This window comes from Aedes aegypti, chromosome 3 (assembly GCF_002204515.2).
Source record: "Aedes aegypti strain LVP_AGWG chromosome 3, AaegL5.0 Primary Assembly, whole genome shotgun sequence".
NCBI lineage: Eukaryota > Metazoa > Arthropoda > Insecta > Diptera > Culicidae > Aedes > Aedes aegypti.
The window spans coordinates 291,640,670-291,660,755 of NC_035109.1; the positions used below are offsets into that span (position 1 = coordinate 291,640,670).

At 37.4% G+C, this 20,086-nt stretch overlaps 1 protein-coding gene across 2 annotated transcripts; it reads left to right on the forward strand.

Annotated features, from left to right (window-relative positions):
• The first annotated feature begins 2,425 nt into the window (after positions 1-2,425).
• Positions 2,426-18,631, forward strand: LOC5575223 (succinate dehydrogenase [ubiquinone] flavoprotein subunit, mitochondrial). Of its 2 annotated transcripts, none has more exons than XM_021854488.1 (4): positions 2,426-2,694; positions 8,951-10,702; positions 17,071-17,564; positions 18,255-18,631. In XM_021854488.1, exons 1-3 carry the CDS (start codon positions 2,650-2,652, stop codon positions 17,248-17,250), a joined length of 1,977 nt encoding a protein of 658 aa, XP_021710180.1. In that variant the 5' UTR covers positions 2,426-2,649; the 3' UTR covers positions 17,251-17,564; positions 18,255-18,631. The 2 variants fall into 2 exon arrangements, with proteins under 2 accessions (XP_021710180.1, XP_021710179.1); XM_021854487.1 differs by having other exon boundaries at positions 17,071-17,457.
• The last annotated feature ends 1,455 nt before the right edge of the window (positions 18,632-20,086 follow it).

The window sequence follows — 20,086 nt, forward strand, 5'->3', positions numbered from 1 at the left end:
TAAAGGAAATAAAACACGTCATTAGGACAAACAGTTTCATATTTGTTTCATTCTGTTATCCTAATTTAAGAATGTATGCGCATTTCTATTTGCCACCAGTAAGTCGAAGTCTGTAAGTTTATCGGGAAGTAAATTCTGAGAGTTCTGACTAATCCAGATTTGTTCACAGGAGTTGAAACAATGTATCGTACTGCTTGTCATGGCCGGACGCTTCAAAAGGCGGACAGTGGCCTTTTTATTCTTGCAGTCGATCACCATTTCCCCTCTGTGCATCTACCATATCCATAGATCGTTATTAAAATCCTTAGAAAATCAGATGCCTAATGACTCCAAGGTCTAGAAATGGCACCAATTAGGCCTCTAAGTTTAATTTATTTTGTCGCATCAATCTTGATCTTGATCTAAAACGAATAAAATGTGTGATAATCGAATAAAATGAGTGTGGAGGTAGACAGTTTTGAAATTACCACGATGACGCGTTGCTATAGCACGATACAATGGTATGGTCCATGGCTATGTTGATAAATTTATAGAAAAAATGCATTTAATGCAAATTGATGTGCATTAGATGTGCATCGAACAAGTGATCCACCCCTTGCCCGCAGCTCATCCGCTAAAGCAGAATCGTCTCGGACTGAATGGGCTCCAGCACGGTCTGTGTTTTGTGGTTAGAGCAGCTTAGGGTTTATTCACAAATTTCATAACGCCAAAAATGGCTATTTTAGACACCTACCCACCCCCTCGTAACACTTTTTGTATGAATATTTTACAAATTTTGTATGAGCCATAACATCACGAGGACACCCACACGCAGAAAATAAAAAACACTAAAATGATAAAATATCATACTAAAACTATATTCAGTCCATTCACTCATTGGGATGCATATTTGCGCAATATGATTTGCTAGTATAATCAGATTTTATATCGGCGAAAGTATATTCGGAAATTATTAATTTAATGCATAAATCCGTAAAATCCTCTAAACGGATTTAAATTTACCATTTTGATTTGTTCTGAAAAAATCAAAACAAATAATGAATGATAATTTTGAAAATAATAAATTTTTGTCTTTATTCACCAACAAATTATTGCGGTCTTGTTCCAGACAGTAGTGCCGTCGTTTCGCTCCAAGTGAAATCCGTTCCTCTTAGTGCCAATCTTTCCAGCTTCTCAAGGCCACCGGATTCATCCACCTCCATGAAGTTCTCTGTAAATAGTAATATTTTGAAGAATAAACACAATAAACTTTGCAGCCAGTGAACTCACCTTTACATACAATATCGCTTCCGGTGGAAATTTCCCGAAGAATGCTTTTTAGGATGAAAGCTGCACACTTAAATTATTTCACCGAACTCAGTAAAATTTTTCACCGAGAACCCAACAGCTGAGAGCTCGGTAAATTTTAACGCCGAATCTCGGTACTTATTTTACCGAGATTTCGGCAATCCGAATTGTTTGCCGAGATCTCGGCGAACGTTACCGAGATTCGGTAAACGTTTACCGAGATCTCGGTAAAAGTTTTACCGAGAATCGTCAAATTATTACCGAGATATCAGCTGTTGGGTTCTCGGCGAAACCGTTTAAGTGTGTGGAGGAGAGCCGATGGCACGGCGGAACCAGTTTTCCTGGAACTTGGAACCTGGTTACTGATTCAGCACAAATATTTTTACAGCCACGATGAACATTAAGAATACAGGTAATACACAAAAAATGAAGATTTTAATGAAAATTTGGCAAGATATAATATTTTCTAGCGCGATAGCGTGGATTACGTACGATTACAGAACAAGTTTGATTTCACAAGCCTCAAGTGTAGCGTGAGCCAGCGGATATAAGGCAATCCATGAGACAGCTGCGATCAGCTGGTTTTTTGTTTACCATGAGTTTTTGACGTTTCGCGATTGGAGTGACCTTTCGATTACAAAAGAAAAAGTAAAGCTCTGATAACACTCGCATGCTTTGTTTACCCCTTCTTTTAAGTTGCATGCACACTTTTAGCTGTCAGTCCTATCGCGGAAAGTCCTCAAGGATAGCCTTATACCCGGCAAAATGTAGAACAAAAAAAATGCATGACGAAGTATAAAAAATGTATATTTTAAAATCATTACAATGATTAAAGGAGGATTATATTATAAATGTAATATATAACACACTAACTAGTATTTTCGTTTTTAACCGTGCACCTTTAACCCCCTTCAGCGTTATGAAATTTGTGAATGAGCCCTTACGTAGTATTGCTTGATGTTGAGCACTTGTTTGCACATTGGTTGACCAAACGTACACATAAATGTAACCCTCCCTTCAAGAAACCTTGGGGTAGAACAAAAACCGTAACGGTCTCTCATTTTGCTGTCATTTCGTGATCATTTTGACGGCACGACTGTCACTTGCGTGTCGGCGGTTCGGTTGTGGCGTTTTCTTTTTGCTTTCTGTCTGTATACGCTTTTCGTTGCCAGTGAGCAGCAGACACACGCGTTCACGGTTCTTCTTTCGCGAGTGATTGAACTGCGCGACGGCGGGTGGATAATTTTAGAGGTTTTGGGCTGAGAAGCACTGTGTGAAAATTTCCACCGATAGATTATCCTCTATCTGGTGGTGTGTTTAGTGTGTGATTACGAACGACTCCTGATCGGTGATTCGAGCGAAATGTTGCGATTGCCATCGCTAATGGCCAAGAGCGCCCTGTCCGCGGTAAGTAAAACGGAAATCCAGGTGATTTTTGGATTTGCAACATTGATTTACCACACAAAAGCTCCGAACAGGAGATTACACAACGTCAGAGGAAAAATTTTCTCGCTGATATGCGGCCTCAGATGCCGATTTTGCTTGTTATGTAATCTGATGATTAGTCGGTCGAATGTTTCTACTAGATTCAGCGGAATATTTCCAAATTCTATGTTTTGTGATTAGGTGATTAGCAAAGGTGAAAAAGTAGATCATTTTGAATGTGAATGCTTTGCGAAATTCGGAAGATTTGCGTTCTTGATTGACGCACACAAAATGCATTTCCCCGGGGACGGGCAATCTCTCTCTCGAATAAGAAGGTTATGGCTAACAGGGCAAAGATAGCAAATAAAATCTTATCTCTTATCAAACTTTTGAGTGTATTTTTAACTGTTTTACTTTGAATCTCCGTTAAATTTTGAGTTTCAATGAATTTTGACTAATTAAAGGGTAAGAAACCGGCTTATTTCTGAGGAGAGACCTATTCTTTGCACTCTCGGCAGAGGCTTCGAGAAGGTACCGTAAAACGGGGTAACTTTGATAGTTTTTTCGAAGAAAACTTGAATATTTATGCATGCTGTTTCAAAGAATTAGATATTATATTTTTAAAACAAGTACTGGCATCCTAGCAATCGATTGCAGTTGATAGATTGCCAAAAGATTTATTTTGAATGGATATATAATTTTTCATATAATCGAAAGTCGGTTTTCTGTTTTGGGGTAACTTTGATAATGGGGTATGCATCGAACAAAATTGAATGAATAACGAACATTTGTAGTGCATTGCATACCTCTAGGCGTTTAACGTTATATGGAAATTTCTGACTAAGATTACAAAAATGGTCCCAGTTTGTGAAAAGGCTATTCGCTAAGAGATTTGAGACCGTATTCAAGTTCTATGATAACTAGGCTGTCAAAGATAAGTGGCCAACTATTCAAAACTACATCAAATAGTGATCGTAGAACAGATTGTTTGTAAGCGTTTCGAAAATGCTAAAATCGTGTCAATTTTTAATATTCGTATAAAAAGCCTCAAATGTTCTTGATTCAAATGAAAACCACTCTTACATGAAGTGTCATACTAGTATTCTTTAATTGTGAATTCGTTTTGCTTAACTGATTAACAGAAATTATGATATTTCGTTTAGTATGTAGTAGGTTACGCACTATCAAAGTTACCCGCATTATCAAAGATACCCCGTTTTACGGTACCTTTAAAACTGGTTTAGTTATTTTCAACACTAAGCTCACTGATTCAAGATGTTATTTGGTAGCTAAAATCGAATAAAAAACTATAGAATTATTATTAGAAAGATTAAAAGCTGTGTTAAAAGTTTACAAGAGCATGAGATGGCCCTCTACCGAGTACCAAAAGTTGATCTACAAAGTCTTTACAGAACTAATAAAACAACTTAATTTAATTAAATTAAGTTAAAGAAGGTTGAAAGAAAGTGTTGAAGAATTTCGCCTTTTGCCATTGTTGTAAAGTTTGCGCAAAACTTATCAAATCGTTCGGAATCTTCCAAAGTTGTTTTTCGCAGTGGGTAGGTATCCATTGGTATATTTTATGATACTATAACATTGCACATAAAACCATTCCTCAGAATTTCATTTCCAAGACTATTTCTCATATTTTAATTCCCTGTAGAATACACAATTAACCAGAAAACCAAACCCAAGGAGCTGGTCATATAGGGGGATTACAATTTCCCGTCAGTAAACTAAATGATCATAGAAAAAATATGCATATATGAATTTTAATTTCCAGATTTTATTAAGTTTTTAACAACTGCGTATAACATAATTATTTTATTCACTTCAATTTCCAGCTACTTTCGTTGTTTACAGTTGCCACACACGTTATCCAGAAGCATATATTACAATTATAAACGTGATTAATTTCACCGAAATTTTCCATAATTACTATCTCTATTTCTTATTCAGAAATCAAAGGTGTATTTAAATCATATCTTACTAGAAGGAATAGGGGAAAGTGGGGCAGTTTGGCCACCTTAAAGAAAAGTCGATAAAAGTGCTGAAAATATTATGAATTTTTCGAATGTTTTTAGATTCCCAACAATTTTTAGATGAATACACTAGATCCGCATGATTTATTAAAGATAAAGTTCACGAATGAATGATTGATTTTTCAAAATTTGTGGAGTGGATTTTTTACTGATGGGGTGATATGAGCACCCCATTTTTGATTGCAAAATAATCTCGTATAATCTAAAAATTCAATTATGTTGTTACTACAGTTGAAAGTTATTACTATTTATAAACACTCCGTGCAAGACGATAATTTTTTTTTAAGAACATTCTAACAGTCAAACATCATTATTCTGAAATGATGAAAATTTAAAAGAGTCATTCGGGGCAATATGGGCAGTTTTTTCGGACATCATTTATTTAATTTTCTTTGAGTTTTGAACACTGACTTATAACATGCCAATTTGCTTCATTTCCTCATCAGCTTTGGGGTTGCATGTTATTTCAGATGAAAATTCAAGAATTTATGTAGTTTTCAAGGGGTGCTCATTCCACCCTATTGGCCAAACCGCCCCGACTACCCCTACATTTCTACTTTCTACTACTTGTTCAATAAAGACTCGAGCGATAACTCGCACTACATTCATGATTCAAACAAGTGAAGTGTGTGAAGTGAATCATTACTTGACAGTTATTGAATAAGTGCAAAGATGCATGCGTAATGCAAACAATGTTGGCTTTCGGTCAAATTAGGGCAATGTTGTAATGCTTGTGGTTACATGGGATATTTTTGGTAAGTCATGCATTTCGTCTTCTACCATCTGTATTGTTAAGCACAACATTCAACCGCTAAATAACGGCGATTTTGACAAATGTTTAGTTGGCACCACACAGCTATCATCATATGGTCATTGTCTGTAACAAGTGCCGTCAGCAATCATATGGGAGCTTATAAATCATATGGAAATTGGTAAAATTCAAATTTTATAGCATAAAAAATGCTAATTCGCTTATACCGTAAAGTGCCCTAATTCAGCGCATTGCCTAATTCTGCGCATTTCATACAAAATTATTTACATATGGAAATACACATCTATACTTCAGCAACTTTTAACGCCATTTGATGCGCCATTTGAAGTTTGAATCACAAATAAAAGCAAATAGAGCAATTTTTCGCGGCGTAAAAAAATAATCAGTGGAGGCCCGTCTGAGTAGACGCCATTTTTTCAATTTCCTTAGCGTCCGTGCTAAGACTGTACGATACAAACAAACGTGATTTCTATATTGAAAATGTTTTGTTATTTATGCAATATTCTATGAAACTACTTGCTACAGATGTGTTTCGTGATGCTTCTATGAAATCTTATCAAATTGAGATTTATCCCAAAAAGTATTGCGCGGCATTAGGGCACGTCATTTTTCATAAGTCCCTAATTCCGCGCACTGCTATTTACAGAACAACAAACAAGTAAAACATGCTATATTGGTCTTCACAGCTGAATATTTATCTGAGGAAGTATTTTCATGCATAAATACGTTTCGCAAACAACCGGAATATCGGGAAAGGCCACTTACAGGGAAACTAGCGGCCGTTCAGAAACCACGTGGTCATTCATGGTGGGAGGAAAAGTTTGTCCAAAACCAAGGTCCATAAACATTTGTTATTGTATGAACAGTGCAGAATACGAATATACAGACTTAAATTATTTCACAGGAATCCGTGAAATTCAACGTAATCCCAACAGCTGAAAATTTCAGTGAAATAAATTAACGGAGTACGGTAATTTTTTACAGTTTTCGGTAAAATTTCACCGCAATCCGTTGAATTTCGGTTAGATTACGGTGAAATTCACGGATTACGGTAAAATAATTTAAGTGTGTAGAGGTAGTCGGGGCGATTTCGCCAAACTGCATATTTTTTTTAAATTTCTTCTGGAATAACATGCAACCCCAAAGCTGACAAGGAAAAGGAAAAAATATCAACGTCTTCGCAGTCGCGAAACGTCCAAATGCTGAAAAATTGAAAAGTATTGTATTCAAAATAAACTGTTATAAAAACCTCAGTGTTCGGAGCAGTTTTTCCAAAGCTGCTGATAAATCTAAACACAAGACAATAGTTATTTCAAATGTCTGCAACTTTTTCTGGCATAAAATTTCACTTCAAAGGCTTTTTATGTTTCGGTGTGATGCAATCGCAATTGCATATTTGCTGGGATGTTCATGTGAGGGTTTGCGCATGATTGATACAAACACAGAGGAATAAGTAAAAAACTCAGCAATGACAGAATAAGAAGACCGTCTTCACGAGTCTCGTCTCAGGAAAAGACTATAACAAATGTGTATCCTTATTTCATGTGATAGTCAAAAAATTATAAAAAAGTCTACGTTACGGCTCATACAAAACTTTACTTTTTTTTCATACAAAAAGTGTTGATAGATGACAAAAAGCGTTAGATAGATGACGTCTTCGGCAAAATTGATCAGTAGCTTATGGGCTATCATTATTATAGCCAAGAAATTCGGGATTTTGCCACTAGGCGTCGCTAGTGAGCATAAAACATTTGTTTCGCAAATATCTCAGGAGCCTGATCACTTAGAAAGATGGTGTCTTCGGCAGAGTTGTTCAGTAGCTCAAATTCTTTCTTAAAGTTGGAGATTTATTAAAATAATGATAGTCCCTGAGCTTCTGAACAACTTTACCAAAGCTGCCTGTCGAAAAAGTCAAGATCCTGCAGTATCCGCAAAACAAAAATTTCATGCTCACTAGCGCCGCCTAGTGGCAAAATTTTGAATCAATTAGCTCGAAAAATGATAGCCCTTAACTTACTTAACAACTTTGCCGAAGACAACATCCTTCTAAATGGTCAGGATCCTGAAAAATCTGCAAAACAAAAGTAAAACTTCCATGCCCACAAGTGCCACCTAGCGGTTAAATTCCGAATTAAATGAGGTACCATCAGATAGCGCTTCACCTCCAGAACAACTTTACTAAAGACCCCAAGTTTCTATATTATCTGGATTTCGAGATATGACGATTTCAATCTGTGGTTTCCTTGAACCGTACATAGTGCGTTCATTATTATGCGACTTCCATGTACACTTGCTGATTTTACCGTATTATAAAGGGTCACACTGTAAATAAAAACTGTCAGGTATTGTTCTTAGGAAGATTCTTGAGGAATACATTTTGGTTTGGCGTCGATAGATATCTTTGTTGCAAAATGATAGCATATAAATCACAATTGTTGTACAAAGTACAACAGCACGACAGCCCGAAGGTTAAGCAATTTCAACGAGTGCACTTTTTCAAAAAAGTCATAATTGTAACGTGTGAATACAGTCTAGTTTATATTTTTGCCATAATCTAAAACAGATTTGCTAGCGATCCACCCATAAAGCTTTTTTGTTGATGCAATACTAATTTTTAATTAAGCATTTGAAATGTTTTATTCGTTAACTGCGCTGAATTACGGCACTTTACGGTATTTAGTATTTGATTTTTGGAAAACATTTTTCTTGATTGTTGATCCATAATATGGGCCAGGGAATGATTGTTTACCATGGTTATGGATTGTAGTTATATGAAGAGGTTTTTCTCAAAGCGTATTTTCGAGCCAAGACTAATCTTGGTCTAAACCAATAACTGACAGTATTATTCATTCTTGGTTTCCATACTGATAGTTCTCTAAGCCAGCTTATCAGAAGCAGAAATCGCCAATAAATTACGTCGTTTTTTTCGGACGAAGAGAGAGGTTAAGGGAAACTTGGCGATTTATACTAAAGTTATGATTACTGTTCATGAAAAGTGTGACGCAACAGGGTGAGCGAATTAAGAAATGATTAAATGTTACGTAACATAATTTATGGATGGAAGTATATACCAAGACATTTGGAATTAGTTGTATTATTCGTTTTAATCGAACTTTTTTTGTTGTAATTGAAAGTTACTTTTCCAATAGTTTTGTTTTCAGTAGGTTTTATAAAGAATCCTACAGGACTTCTTCCAAGAACATCCACAAAGGTATATATTCCCATTGGCGTAAATAAGGGGAGTTAGGGAAGTCTTAGCCCCCCATAGAAATCTTTAAGCCTTTCCTAGGAAATTTAAAAACTCCCCTTTAGATTTGAGTTCAAGTTACGCTAATGCATATTCCAGAGTTTTTGAAGAACAATTGTGAACATAACAAGAGCAGGTAATTCATTGCATCTCCTTATCTTGTGCTCTCTTCAACAGGCTCGCGGACTGTCGGCCGCCACGTCAACGCAGCGCGGATTGCATTTCACCGTCGGCCAGAACAATGCCAAAACGAACCCGGGTGCCATCTCGAAGGAATACCCGGTGGTAGATCACACGTACGATGCCGTGGTGGTCGGTGCCGGCGGGGCCGGTCTCCGTGCCGCCTTCGGTCTGGTGGCCGAAGGCTTCAAAACGGCCGTCATTACGAAACTGTTCCCAACCCGGTCGCACACCGTAGCGGCCCAGGGTGGAATCAACGCAGCTCTGGGGAACATGGAAGAGGACGACTGGAAGTGGCACATGTACGATACGGTGAAAGGGTCGGATTGGCTGGGAGATCAAGACGCCATCCACTACATGACCCGCGAAGCCCCGAAGGCCGTCATCGAGCTGGAGAACTACGGTATGCCGTTTTCGCGTACCCCTGACGGTAAAATCTACCAGCGGGCGTTCGGTGGACAGAGCTTGAAGTACGGAAAAGGTGGCCAGGCTCATCGTTGCTGCTGCGTGGCCGATCGAACTGGACATTCTCTGTTGCATACGTTGTATGGCCAATCGTTGAGCTACGATTGCAACTACTTCATCGAATACTTTGCCCTGGATTTGCTGATGGAAAACGGACATTGCGTCGGAGTGATTGCTCTGAACTTGGAAGACGGTAGTATCCACCGTTTCCGATCCAAGAACACCGTGCTGGCCACTGGAGGATATGGTCGTGCCTACTTCTCGTGTACCTCGGCTCACACCTGTACCGGCGATGGAACTGCTATGGTTGCTCGCGCTGGACTGCCTTCGGAGGATTTGGAATTTGTTCAGTTCCATCCGACTGGAATCTACGGCGCTGGTTGCCTCATCACTGAAGGTTGCCGCGGTGAAGGTGGTTACTTGATCAACTCCCAAGGCGAACGATTCATGGAACGTTATGCCCCAGTGGCCAAGGATTTGGCATCCCGTGATGTCGTGTCCCGTTCGATGACCATCGAAATCCGTGAAGGTCGCGGCTGTGGCCCTGAAAAGGACCATGTCTACCTCCAGCTGCACCATCTGCCCCCAGAGCAGCTGGCCCAGCGTCTGCCTGGTATCTCCGAAACTGCTATGATCTTTGCTGGAGTCGATGTGACCCGTGAACCGATTCCTGTCCTACCAACTGTGCATTACAATATGGGCGGAGTCCCCACCAACTATAAGGGCCAAGTTCTGACCGTTGACTCCAGCGGTAACGATCACGTTGTTCCCGGATTGTATGCTTGCGGAGAATCTGCATGCTCGTCGGTTCATGGCGCTAACAGACTGGGTGCTAACTCCCTGCTGGATTTGGTTGTCTTTGGTCGTGCCTGTGCCAAGACCATCGCTGCGGAGAATCGTCCCGGAGAAAAGATTGCCGACATCAAGCCGAACGCCGGTGAAGCATCGGTTGCCAACTTGGATTGGGTTCGCAATGCCAACGGAGCTGTTCCTACCTCGACCCTGCGACTGAACATGCAGAAGACCATGCAGACCCATGCTGCGGTGTTCCGCGAGGAGAAGACACTGCAGGAGGGTGTCCGCAAGATGGCCGACATCTACAAGACCATCAAGGACGTTAAGGTTTCGGACCGGTCGCTGGTGTGGAACTCGGATCTGGTGGAAACGTTGGAACTGCAGAACCTGTTGCTGAACGCCAACATGACCATCACGGCCGCTGAGAACCGAAAGGAATCGCGTGGTGCTCATGCCCGCGAGGATTACAAGCACCGCGTGGACGAATACGTAAGTAGATAATTGTACACTCCTGATTGTTTTTTCAACATCATTATCATTGACGACTTTCTCACCAGGACTGTTTTTTTTTAGAGATTTGATTTCTATGTTAATGCAAGTCTCTGTTTTCAATAGAAGATCTTCAAAGTATTTTATTTTCCTTTTCCATCTGGTTCTCCAGGAATTTCTTCATGTATTTCTCATGGGAATGCTTGAAGAATACTTCTAGTAATCTCTCTAGGGTTTCTACTAGAATACTATCAGGAATCCCTCTAGGGGATTCCTCCTTAAATTCCTTCAGCGGTTTCTCGAGAGATGCGCAAAGGTATTTCTCCAGAATTCTCTATAAGAAATTTTTCAGCACTCCAACGAGACAGAAATTACTCTGGAAGGAATTTTCCCATGATTTCTCCTATTACATTTTTCAGTTATCGTTCCACAAATTTATTAACATTTGCACATGAGTTCTTCCAAGAGAATCCACACAAAGGTTTATTTCAGATCTTTTAAGAAAATTCGTTCGAGGATTTTTCCTGGAAACCCAACAAGAATCCTTCCAGGGGTTTCATCGCTAGTTATTCTTCCATTCATTTTCATAGAGATTTCTTTCAGCATTTATCCGTTTTTTTTTTCGAGAATTGCTTAAATTACTTGAATTCCATTAAAAACTCTCCCAGGATGTCCTGCATAAATTAGATGAAGGATTGTCATGAAGTTGCTCCAGGCATTTCTCCAAGTATTTGACATGCATTTCATACAGGAAGTACTCATGTAGTTATGTAGATATGCCAAAAACAAGCCAATCTTCTACGCAGTATGATATTTTTTGACTAAAATTACCAATAACAGTTGCTAGCAAAAAGTACAATTTTCAAGTAGTATATATCTATCTAGAAATAGACCAAAATGTCATTCACACCCCTTTGAATTTGGGTCCCTCAATTACTTTTTCAGAAATTTCTCCATAGATTAAAAAAAAGGCCAATTATTTAAAACATTCGTGCAACAATCTTAGAATCTCTGGGGTAAATTCTAACGTTATTCTCAAATAAATTTCTGGTTGAAATGTCAATGAAATCTAAATCGAAAATTTTGTAGGAATTTCTAAGAACTTCTTGGAGTCATTACTGTAAGTTAAAAGTAATTTCTGGAAAAAATGAATTGAATACTTGTAGGTATCTCTTATTAGAGGAAGTTCGTGAAAAATCACTATATGAACCCCAGAATAAAAAAATCGGTGTAATATCTAAAAGAAATTTCAGACGAATGCCCTAATTAAATTCTGATAAAATTCTTGGAGAAAATCATGAAAAAATACACATAGTAATACAATCGATTAATTCCCATAAATTTTTAGTTAGAGTAATGCCAGATTTTTTAAAAAACTTTTTGGAAACCCTTCCATCTGATTCCTATTTGATGTTTTGATTTCTGTTTGGCCTTTTTCTGATATTATGGCTTTAAGGTTCCTATTTTCATGGCACACAGTCGCTATCAGCCCTGTCTCTTTCAAAATCATACATCATTCTCTCTGTATTTCTTCGAATATTTTTCACAAATCCCTTTAATTTACCTTAAATTTTTTTTGATTAAAATTCTGTTATGAATTTCTTCAAGTATCACTTAAAAAATCCAATTTGTTTTAGAAACCGATGAAAATTTTTAAACGATTTTAAGCCTTGCAAATGTTTCAAAATAAAATCATGTTTGCACATTTGACAAATGATCTCCAGTAAAAAATATTGAAGAAAAAAAACTGGGAAAATTTTCTGAAGATAAAGTTTTGTACTCTAACTCACTTTCTACAGTTCTGTAAACAATCCCATTTATATAGGAAATCCAATGAAATATGGGACTGTTCTGCGAGTAGGTGTGGTACAACCGAGTGAAAGAAGTTTCAAAAAACAAATTGTGAAAATAGCTCTTTAGAAATACCTAGAAATATCTATTAGAGTGATTCAAAAAATTGTTTTTGCTCCACACCACTCATTTAATTCTAGATCAAATTGTGAGTGCCCTCCCTAAATTTTAGCTCATTTAAGTGAAAACTAAGACTGCACAAGCCCTTCAAAGTTTGTATGGGAATTACTATGGGAAAATCAAGCAATTCATTGACATGGTCGTAGTGTTTGCCCATGTGCACTTGATGGTTAGAACAACGCTGATACTGTTAGATACATTCGTCAGCTACACAGCCCATAAAAGCATAATTGTCCCTTATGAATCTTTGAACCCACATCTTTTTCCGTCGTAACATCCATGTTTTAATATATACTTTACTATGCATACAAAAATTAACACACTTTGTTTCAGAATGTTGTGGAAAATATAGGGTGTCCCAGAAAGTATGGGCACGACTTTGATAATGAAAATCATAGTACTTTTCCAAACAATCAAATAATTTTATATTTTTGTATTTTTCTATACGTTATTTCAACCAGCATCTGTGATATATTTGTTTAATTTAATAATCGTTTACATAGAAAATTTTAATTTTTAGAAAATCAATTCTTATCTGGTTAGCACAGACCCTACATTGTTTTTGTTGAAAAAAGAAAACTAGTAGAATATGTTTTGATAAACATCTTTCGCCGTGGTGAGTTCACTTCTAGACCAATGAGAAACTCTTGGAAGACTGTCTTGTTAAATTGCTGGAATAATTATCGAAAAAAATCACGAAATAATATTTCAGAATTCCTACGAATCCTCGGGACAGAATCGTTGATAAATTGTGTATAGAAATCATTAAAATTATTTCTGTAGCATTTCCTGGAAATTCTGAACTAACTTTTCGAAGATCTCGTAGAAAAATATTCTTAGCTTAGCTTAGACTGACTACACATATCAATGGTTGCTATTCCGTGATTGACCGAAGTCAGTGAAAATGCACAAAGAATAAACTAGAAGTTCGACTGGGATTGGCCATAATCTTCTTCAGTGTGCATAATTCAGTGCCATTTATACAGGGTCAATAACGGCGCCGGCCACGTCCTTGCAGTCAGATGGGATTGGGGGAAGGAATGTTAGTGTGTAACCTTTGCTATTTGGAGACCGTGTTTGCCTCTACATCTCCACGGGAGGGATGTTTGTTAATGGGGAGGATCGTTGGGTCACAGGATTCACTTTGATAAGCGATTAGACCATGAGATATAAACATTCTTATATGTAAATATAATATTTTCATTTGATTGAACAATTTCTATGTAGAGGAAAATTATACCGACACTTGAGGTGACGAACCATCCAAAGTTTGTTGAATAAAGTGAACCTTTCGCAAGTCTACACTTGTAGTGTCGAACCATTCAAAGTTTGTTTTAATTACAACAATAAAAGTAAAAAAATGGAGAGTTTAGAAAAAAAAAACATAAATAATTAATGAATCAGACTCACAGTGACGAACCATTCATATTTATTTGAAAAATCATATTAACGATTAAATGTGCAGTCATACATATTTTATAGATTAGAAATAGTAACATGAAACGAGCTCACCAATTGATCTGTCATCCTTGACTGAGTAGCAACAATCCACTTTCAGCTTCACTCGTTTGCTCGGCAATATAAAAGCACTCAGAGAAAATGACGCGCGACCCGAGAGGGAAAACAACTGACGACTTCTCGGACTTTCTTGACGCACTGCCCAGGAGCAAGCGTCAAGGTCGAAGGATCAAACACCACACAAAAATATTCAGAGGAGTCTGCTGCAGTAGCAGACTCTGTCTGATTGAATGCAGAAAAATCCGCGGATAAATCTCTGTAAGAAATTTCTGAAGCAACTTAGCGAAAAAACTATCTTTTTAAACATTTTTGAGGATAAATCCTCGTAGAATTTCATGGAAGTTTCTATGGATAAATAGGGTCCTAAAGTCCTGTCTCAATTTTAGTGCCAAACGCTTAAGTTCAGGCCAAAAACACATGTTTACTCAATTTTTTTAGTGTTTTCCATTTGTTTAAGTACAAAAAAACATGTTTTTATAGATTTTGTCACACCCCTTGGTTTAAACTTAAATTTTGGGTGTATTTTGTTTTACGTGTCCCTTCCGAAATGTCAGATAGGAACAACCCCAGTGTTAAAACTAAAACCCCTGTGGTATTTTTGTCGACTAAGCGAACGTCAAACATGACCTCAAATGTCAAGGTTCATTTATAGACCCAATTTTTAAATTAAAATTATAATATGATATATCCGTTATTTGAGCGGGAAGAATTGCTAAAGAAGTTGCAGTAACATGCTCTTTCGTGTTATTAAATGAAAACAAGATTTCATTAAACATTTTAGGACCCTATTCCCTATAAATCAAAAGATATGGTAGAATTCACGGTAGAATCCCTGGAAACAATGTTGGAATAGGGCGATATTTAAAACTGAAAAGCCAATAGATGGCTCTTATTCAGTGGTAGTTAAAACGAAATCCTAAAGCAAAGAAAGCACCACGGAAGATGAACTAATAAAAAGTTATGTATTCACTTTACACTTGATTTCTTATCACCACTTTTTTATCCAGGTTCCTAATTGCAAGTAATTTACGTTTTTCATTACTTTCCATACGTTTTGACAGTTCTACGACTACCATTCTTCCATGCGCTTGTGTTGAAAGTTTGAAAAAATTGAGAATCCAGCGTAGCGCGATAAGTGGGTGGAATACAAACAACAGTGTCGTCGCTCGGCGGCCAGTGAAAGAAACTGAATGTTCGAAAGGTTGTTGCCTGTACTTTTTGCCGCTGGCGCCAACTGTTAGCGTTTAAGAACGCAATAAACAGTCGTTACCCTATTCTAGTAATTTTGACATTTATTCGCAACAATGAAATATTATCGTTGAACTATTGAACGATTTCCGAGAAGAAAATCGTGAATGATTTCACTAAACATTCCTTAAGAAATTGTTAAAAGAATTTCTGGGCAATTTGTCGGATGATTTTCTGGAGGTGCCCCTGAATGTACTTATGGAACTCTTTTTAAAAATTAGGAAAAATAGAGAAATCTATAGTAGAAACAGTACTATTTTCAAAGATATTTTTAGAGCTTTAGAGATTTACTAAGTGAGTTTTCTACGGACTTCGTAAGAAATCCCTCCGAGAATTTAGTTCAAGAATTCAATTTGGAATTTACTCCAGAAGTTAGGAGTTCAAATTCCATCGGTCTATGATATTTTCGTAAAGATTTTTTTCTAGGTTTCCCAGGGGTATCTTCATGTTTATCTGCCAAACGATATACGAATGGAATTGGTCAATTGGCAATGAAAGCTCTCAGTTGATACCTGTGGAAGAAACCATAAGAACACTAAGAATTTGTAAAGCAATCAACTGGAAAAATGGCTGTGAAACGTTAAATAAACTTTTTGAAAGTCGTTGGTGATTTTACTTGACAAATTAGAAATGTTTAAAAGAACTGTACTGCCCCTATGTACATGCAGAAGTAATTCCTGTAGAACATACATAGAGAAATGTGTGAAAGCACTTCATGAGGGATTCTTAGTTGAATTTACTGAGAAATTTCTGGAAGAGTTCTGGAACAATTCGTGGAAGAAACTGTGGACGAACTCTTGAAAGAATCCGCATAAAAATGGTTGAAAGAATAACTAAAAAAATAGAGGAAATCTGCGCAAGAACTCCTGGAAGAATCCTTAAGGTATTGCGGAAAAAGCCTGAAGGGAATTCTTCAAAAAATATTTCTACAGTTTCGTATTCACTGTATTTCGAATTACTGAAAGTTCTGCTATTGTAATAATTAGAGAAGTCGAAGGGAGAGTTAGTGGAAAATACCTGTAAGAACTCCTGAGATCTTCTTCTCATTTCTGGTGTTACTTCTCAACTGGGACAGAGCCGGCTTCTCAGAGAAGCCCTAAGAAGTCAAGCAAATGTTCAAACCAAAAAGATCCTCGACATACGGGATTCGAACCCCCAACTCTCAGCTTGGCCAGGCTGAATACGTGCACCTTTGCCATTATGGTTTTTTTTGGCCCTTTAAATCCTACGATAGTTTGTAGGAAAACTTTCAGAATTTGAAAACTGATGGCATTATTATAAGTAGTAGCGCAGAAGTGTTCAAAGAGTAAATTCTGGAGGAGGGCTTCCGAGGATCCCTTTAAAAATTATTGGAAGAATTTCTGGAGAAGTATTCGAGAAGAATTTTTGCCAAGAAATCTGGGAGTTTTATCTGTGTCATGTCTACCTATCTCAAAAATCTGGTGACTTTACAGACCTTTCATTTTAAACAGAGACTTCATCAACACCCATTGAACTAGTGATCATGCCTCTAAAAAGACACCTGCGCCCAGCCCTAAAATTACAATGAAAAACCTAGGCACAGAACTCGCTGGGCTTCCATCCTCAAGAAAAATCCTAGCTACACCAATGACCATCTTGTCTATTTACAGGACTACAGCAAACCCCTGGAAGGCCAGCAGAAGAAGCCAGTTGAAGAGCACTGGCGCAAACACACGCTGACCTGGATCGATCCGGAGACGGGTGCCGTCAAAATTGACTACCGACCGGTCATTGATCAGACCCTGAGCGAGGAATGCAACACCGTGCCACCGGCCATCCGTTCGTACTAAGAGCAATGCCGTTTCGAATGTTTCCCCACAAAGCAACAACACCATCAACACACTGCATCACAGCGTCAGGCTATCTGTACGGAAACGATTCGTATTTCGTCTTGTGGCATGAACAGGCGGAGGAACATACGTGCCACGCGTGAAACGGAGAAAGTGACTAAGCAAAAAGAAGCAAAGCTTACGCGACAGAGTATTATTTGTGAAGATGTGAGTAACTAGGCGAAAATAATCTAGAAATAGGTATTCAGCTAGCGCCAATCAATCACATGGTTTTGCTGCAATCAGCCGTCACGCCACTTTGCCATGAAACGGAGGTGTGTTCTGTTTTGCTAACGCTTATCTCCCTTATAATTTACATACTTTGTAACCCGTAAACACCCGGGACGATCTTAGTTTGCTTAAAATGCTATAAATTGATGAATTCCTAATATTTTAGGTACTTTTTTCTTCAAAATCAAGTGGAATGAGAACATTTTTGAAAATAAAATTTCTTAGGTCGATTTTTTTTTATTTTAGTTTGATTTTTTTTATTTCAGTTTGAAATTATCAGATAGGACAACTTAAGTGTTACAGAAAATTATTTTCTTCAACTTTTTTTTCCATCGAAATATCAAAATAAGATTGCACACCGTCAGCTTGTTACGGAGTAATAGTTAACAGACTAACAATCTTTCGCTGTATTATACAATAAAGCTTGATAAATCTCTGGAATATCTTACCTATCGTAATGTTCTTAATGGTCCCAAAGGCTTATGCATGAGTTTAAAACGTTAATTCACATTTTTAGTAAAATATACAAATTATTTTCACTTGTCAAACTTACCCACTTACGCCGCGGTACCTTGACTAAAAAGATTTAAACACCAACTTGTAGCATTTTCAGCAATAAAGTCCTGGGTATTCATGGGTTAATGTAATGTGATACGGTTGGTCGCGCTCAATAATCATCTCCGCCACGGGTGATCGCCACTAATCTGTTGATTTATTTTCCCACGTCGTTCCAGATCCAGAAACTTCATGATAGAACCCTAAGAACATCTTTATCTCATTAGCCGGAAACTGTCTCATCGTCGTTACAATCAACAAAAGGTCACACCCATGGACATCGTCGAACATTTGCAAATTAAGAGCGCCTTGGCAGTTTACATCGCAAGCCCCCACCAAGGAGCAACAAGGAGGCACGCCGATCCAGTGAAGTCTAAATTGTGCTTAACTTATTTTAGGACCTATTTAACAAAAAAAAAAAAACGTGCTGGTGGACATGGTTAACTCTTCGGATTATTATTTATTGTTAATAAGCGTTTCACGGAAAGAAACCATCAACGTACTTCTACGAAGCAAAGCAAATAAAATTTAGATTCGTAAACCTAAACTCTTTAAATTGATTTGGTGTTTTGTTTTCCGATGATTGGCATTTGAAACAAATTCTTAAATATATTTTCAGTGGATTCGCTTATTCTCCAAGTTCTGCTACTTTGCGTTCCTTTTTAGAATAAGTTTCATCAATGCACAAAAATAATTGAAAAATATAAAAAAAAATACTAATAAGTGGGTTTCACTATAATTTAATATGCGCCTGATACATAAAGCTTGCATATGATGATATTCATAGGGAATACCCAAATGTTTCCCTCGGATAGCACTTTGCATAAGGTCAAACAGGGTAAGTTATTGCAAAGAGCTACGGCGAAACGATTTCTAATATTACGTAATTCTGAATCTTCTATCACTGAAAATTCCTTCATAAGTATCATTTTGAACATTACATTCATTTCTTATATCTAGATGTTCTGTGTTCGATAACACTAACATCCTAATTCGATGAAACTAAATTAAATTTTTATCAACATTTTGTTAACGACTTTTTACATTTTATTTGCCGTAAAGACTGGACTCGAAAAAAATGAAACATCCAAAAATGATCACCAAAAATTAATTATCAATCGGATACTTCTAAAATTTTCAGGGATTAAATAACTGTATATTACCTATGGTTTGACATAATTTACACAGCGTAACAAAAATGACATTTTTGCGTGTCTCAAGGATCAAATTATGTGTCTCAAGTAGATTTGGGGTTGCTGAATCTGATGCCATTTTCAGAAATGTTCCAGCACGTCACAATTTTTAGCTACAGGTCGCCAAAGTTGTATAAAACACTGTTTTTATTGATGTTTAAATAAAATTTAAAGTGTAATTTATCAAATTATTTTGTGATCTAATCTACCACCAAGCATGCTATTTTGCACTTACACTTTCATATTAGATATAATTTGTTTGCAATTGTACGATTAAATTTAGATTAAACCGATTTTTTGACATGCTTGCTGTCTCCATACCAAAAAATAACTTTTTCGCATCGAAAGTATTATAAACTTTGCCGATAAGTGTTGTTATACACATAAAGTTTGAATTCTGTAGCAAATTTTTTTTTCGTGTGGTATTCAGTTGGAGCTGCCTGACAGCTTAACTTGTCAAGGCTGAACCCTCGGCCTGGCTTTTGCCAAGTTTCCCCTCTACCAGGACCAATACTCAGACGGACTAGGCAATGGCGCCCACATGAGCACTGCTTTTTTATTAGTATTGTGACGTGGTAGTTTTTGAAAAATACCCATATTCCCTTGCTTCTGAGAAAAGGAAGCATTATGAAAATCAGCAGCTCTATCAGAATTTGTTTTAAATAGTAGTGTAGTAGTGTCATTACTAATATTTGGGTTTATTCTACGACTGGCGTGAGGTGACAATTGTCGGTCTCGTATAGCGAGGTGACAATTCTCGACTCGAGTGAAGTGACTCTCCATTTGATTTACACAGCGAGTCACTTCATTCGAGTCGA

What these genes read in the sequence shown, in the direction of transcription:
- LOC5575223 (XM_021854488.1), top strand. Translation starts at nt 2,650, where the DNA reads ATGTTGCGATTGCCATCGCTAATGGCCAAGAGCGCCCTGTCCGCG. An exon ending in CCAAGAGCGCCCTGTCCGCG is followed by an intron (nt 2,695 to 8,950) that starts GTAAGTAAAACG and finishes TCTCTTCAACAG; the next exon opens with GCTCGCGGACTGTCGGCCGC. An exon ending in AGCACCGCGTGGACGAATAC is followed by an intron (nt 10,703 to 17,070) that starts GTAAGTAGATAA and finishes GTCTATTTACAG; the next exon opens with GACTACAGCAAACCCCTGGA.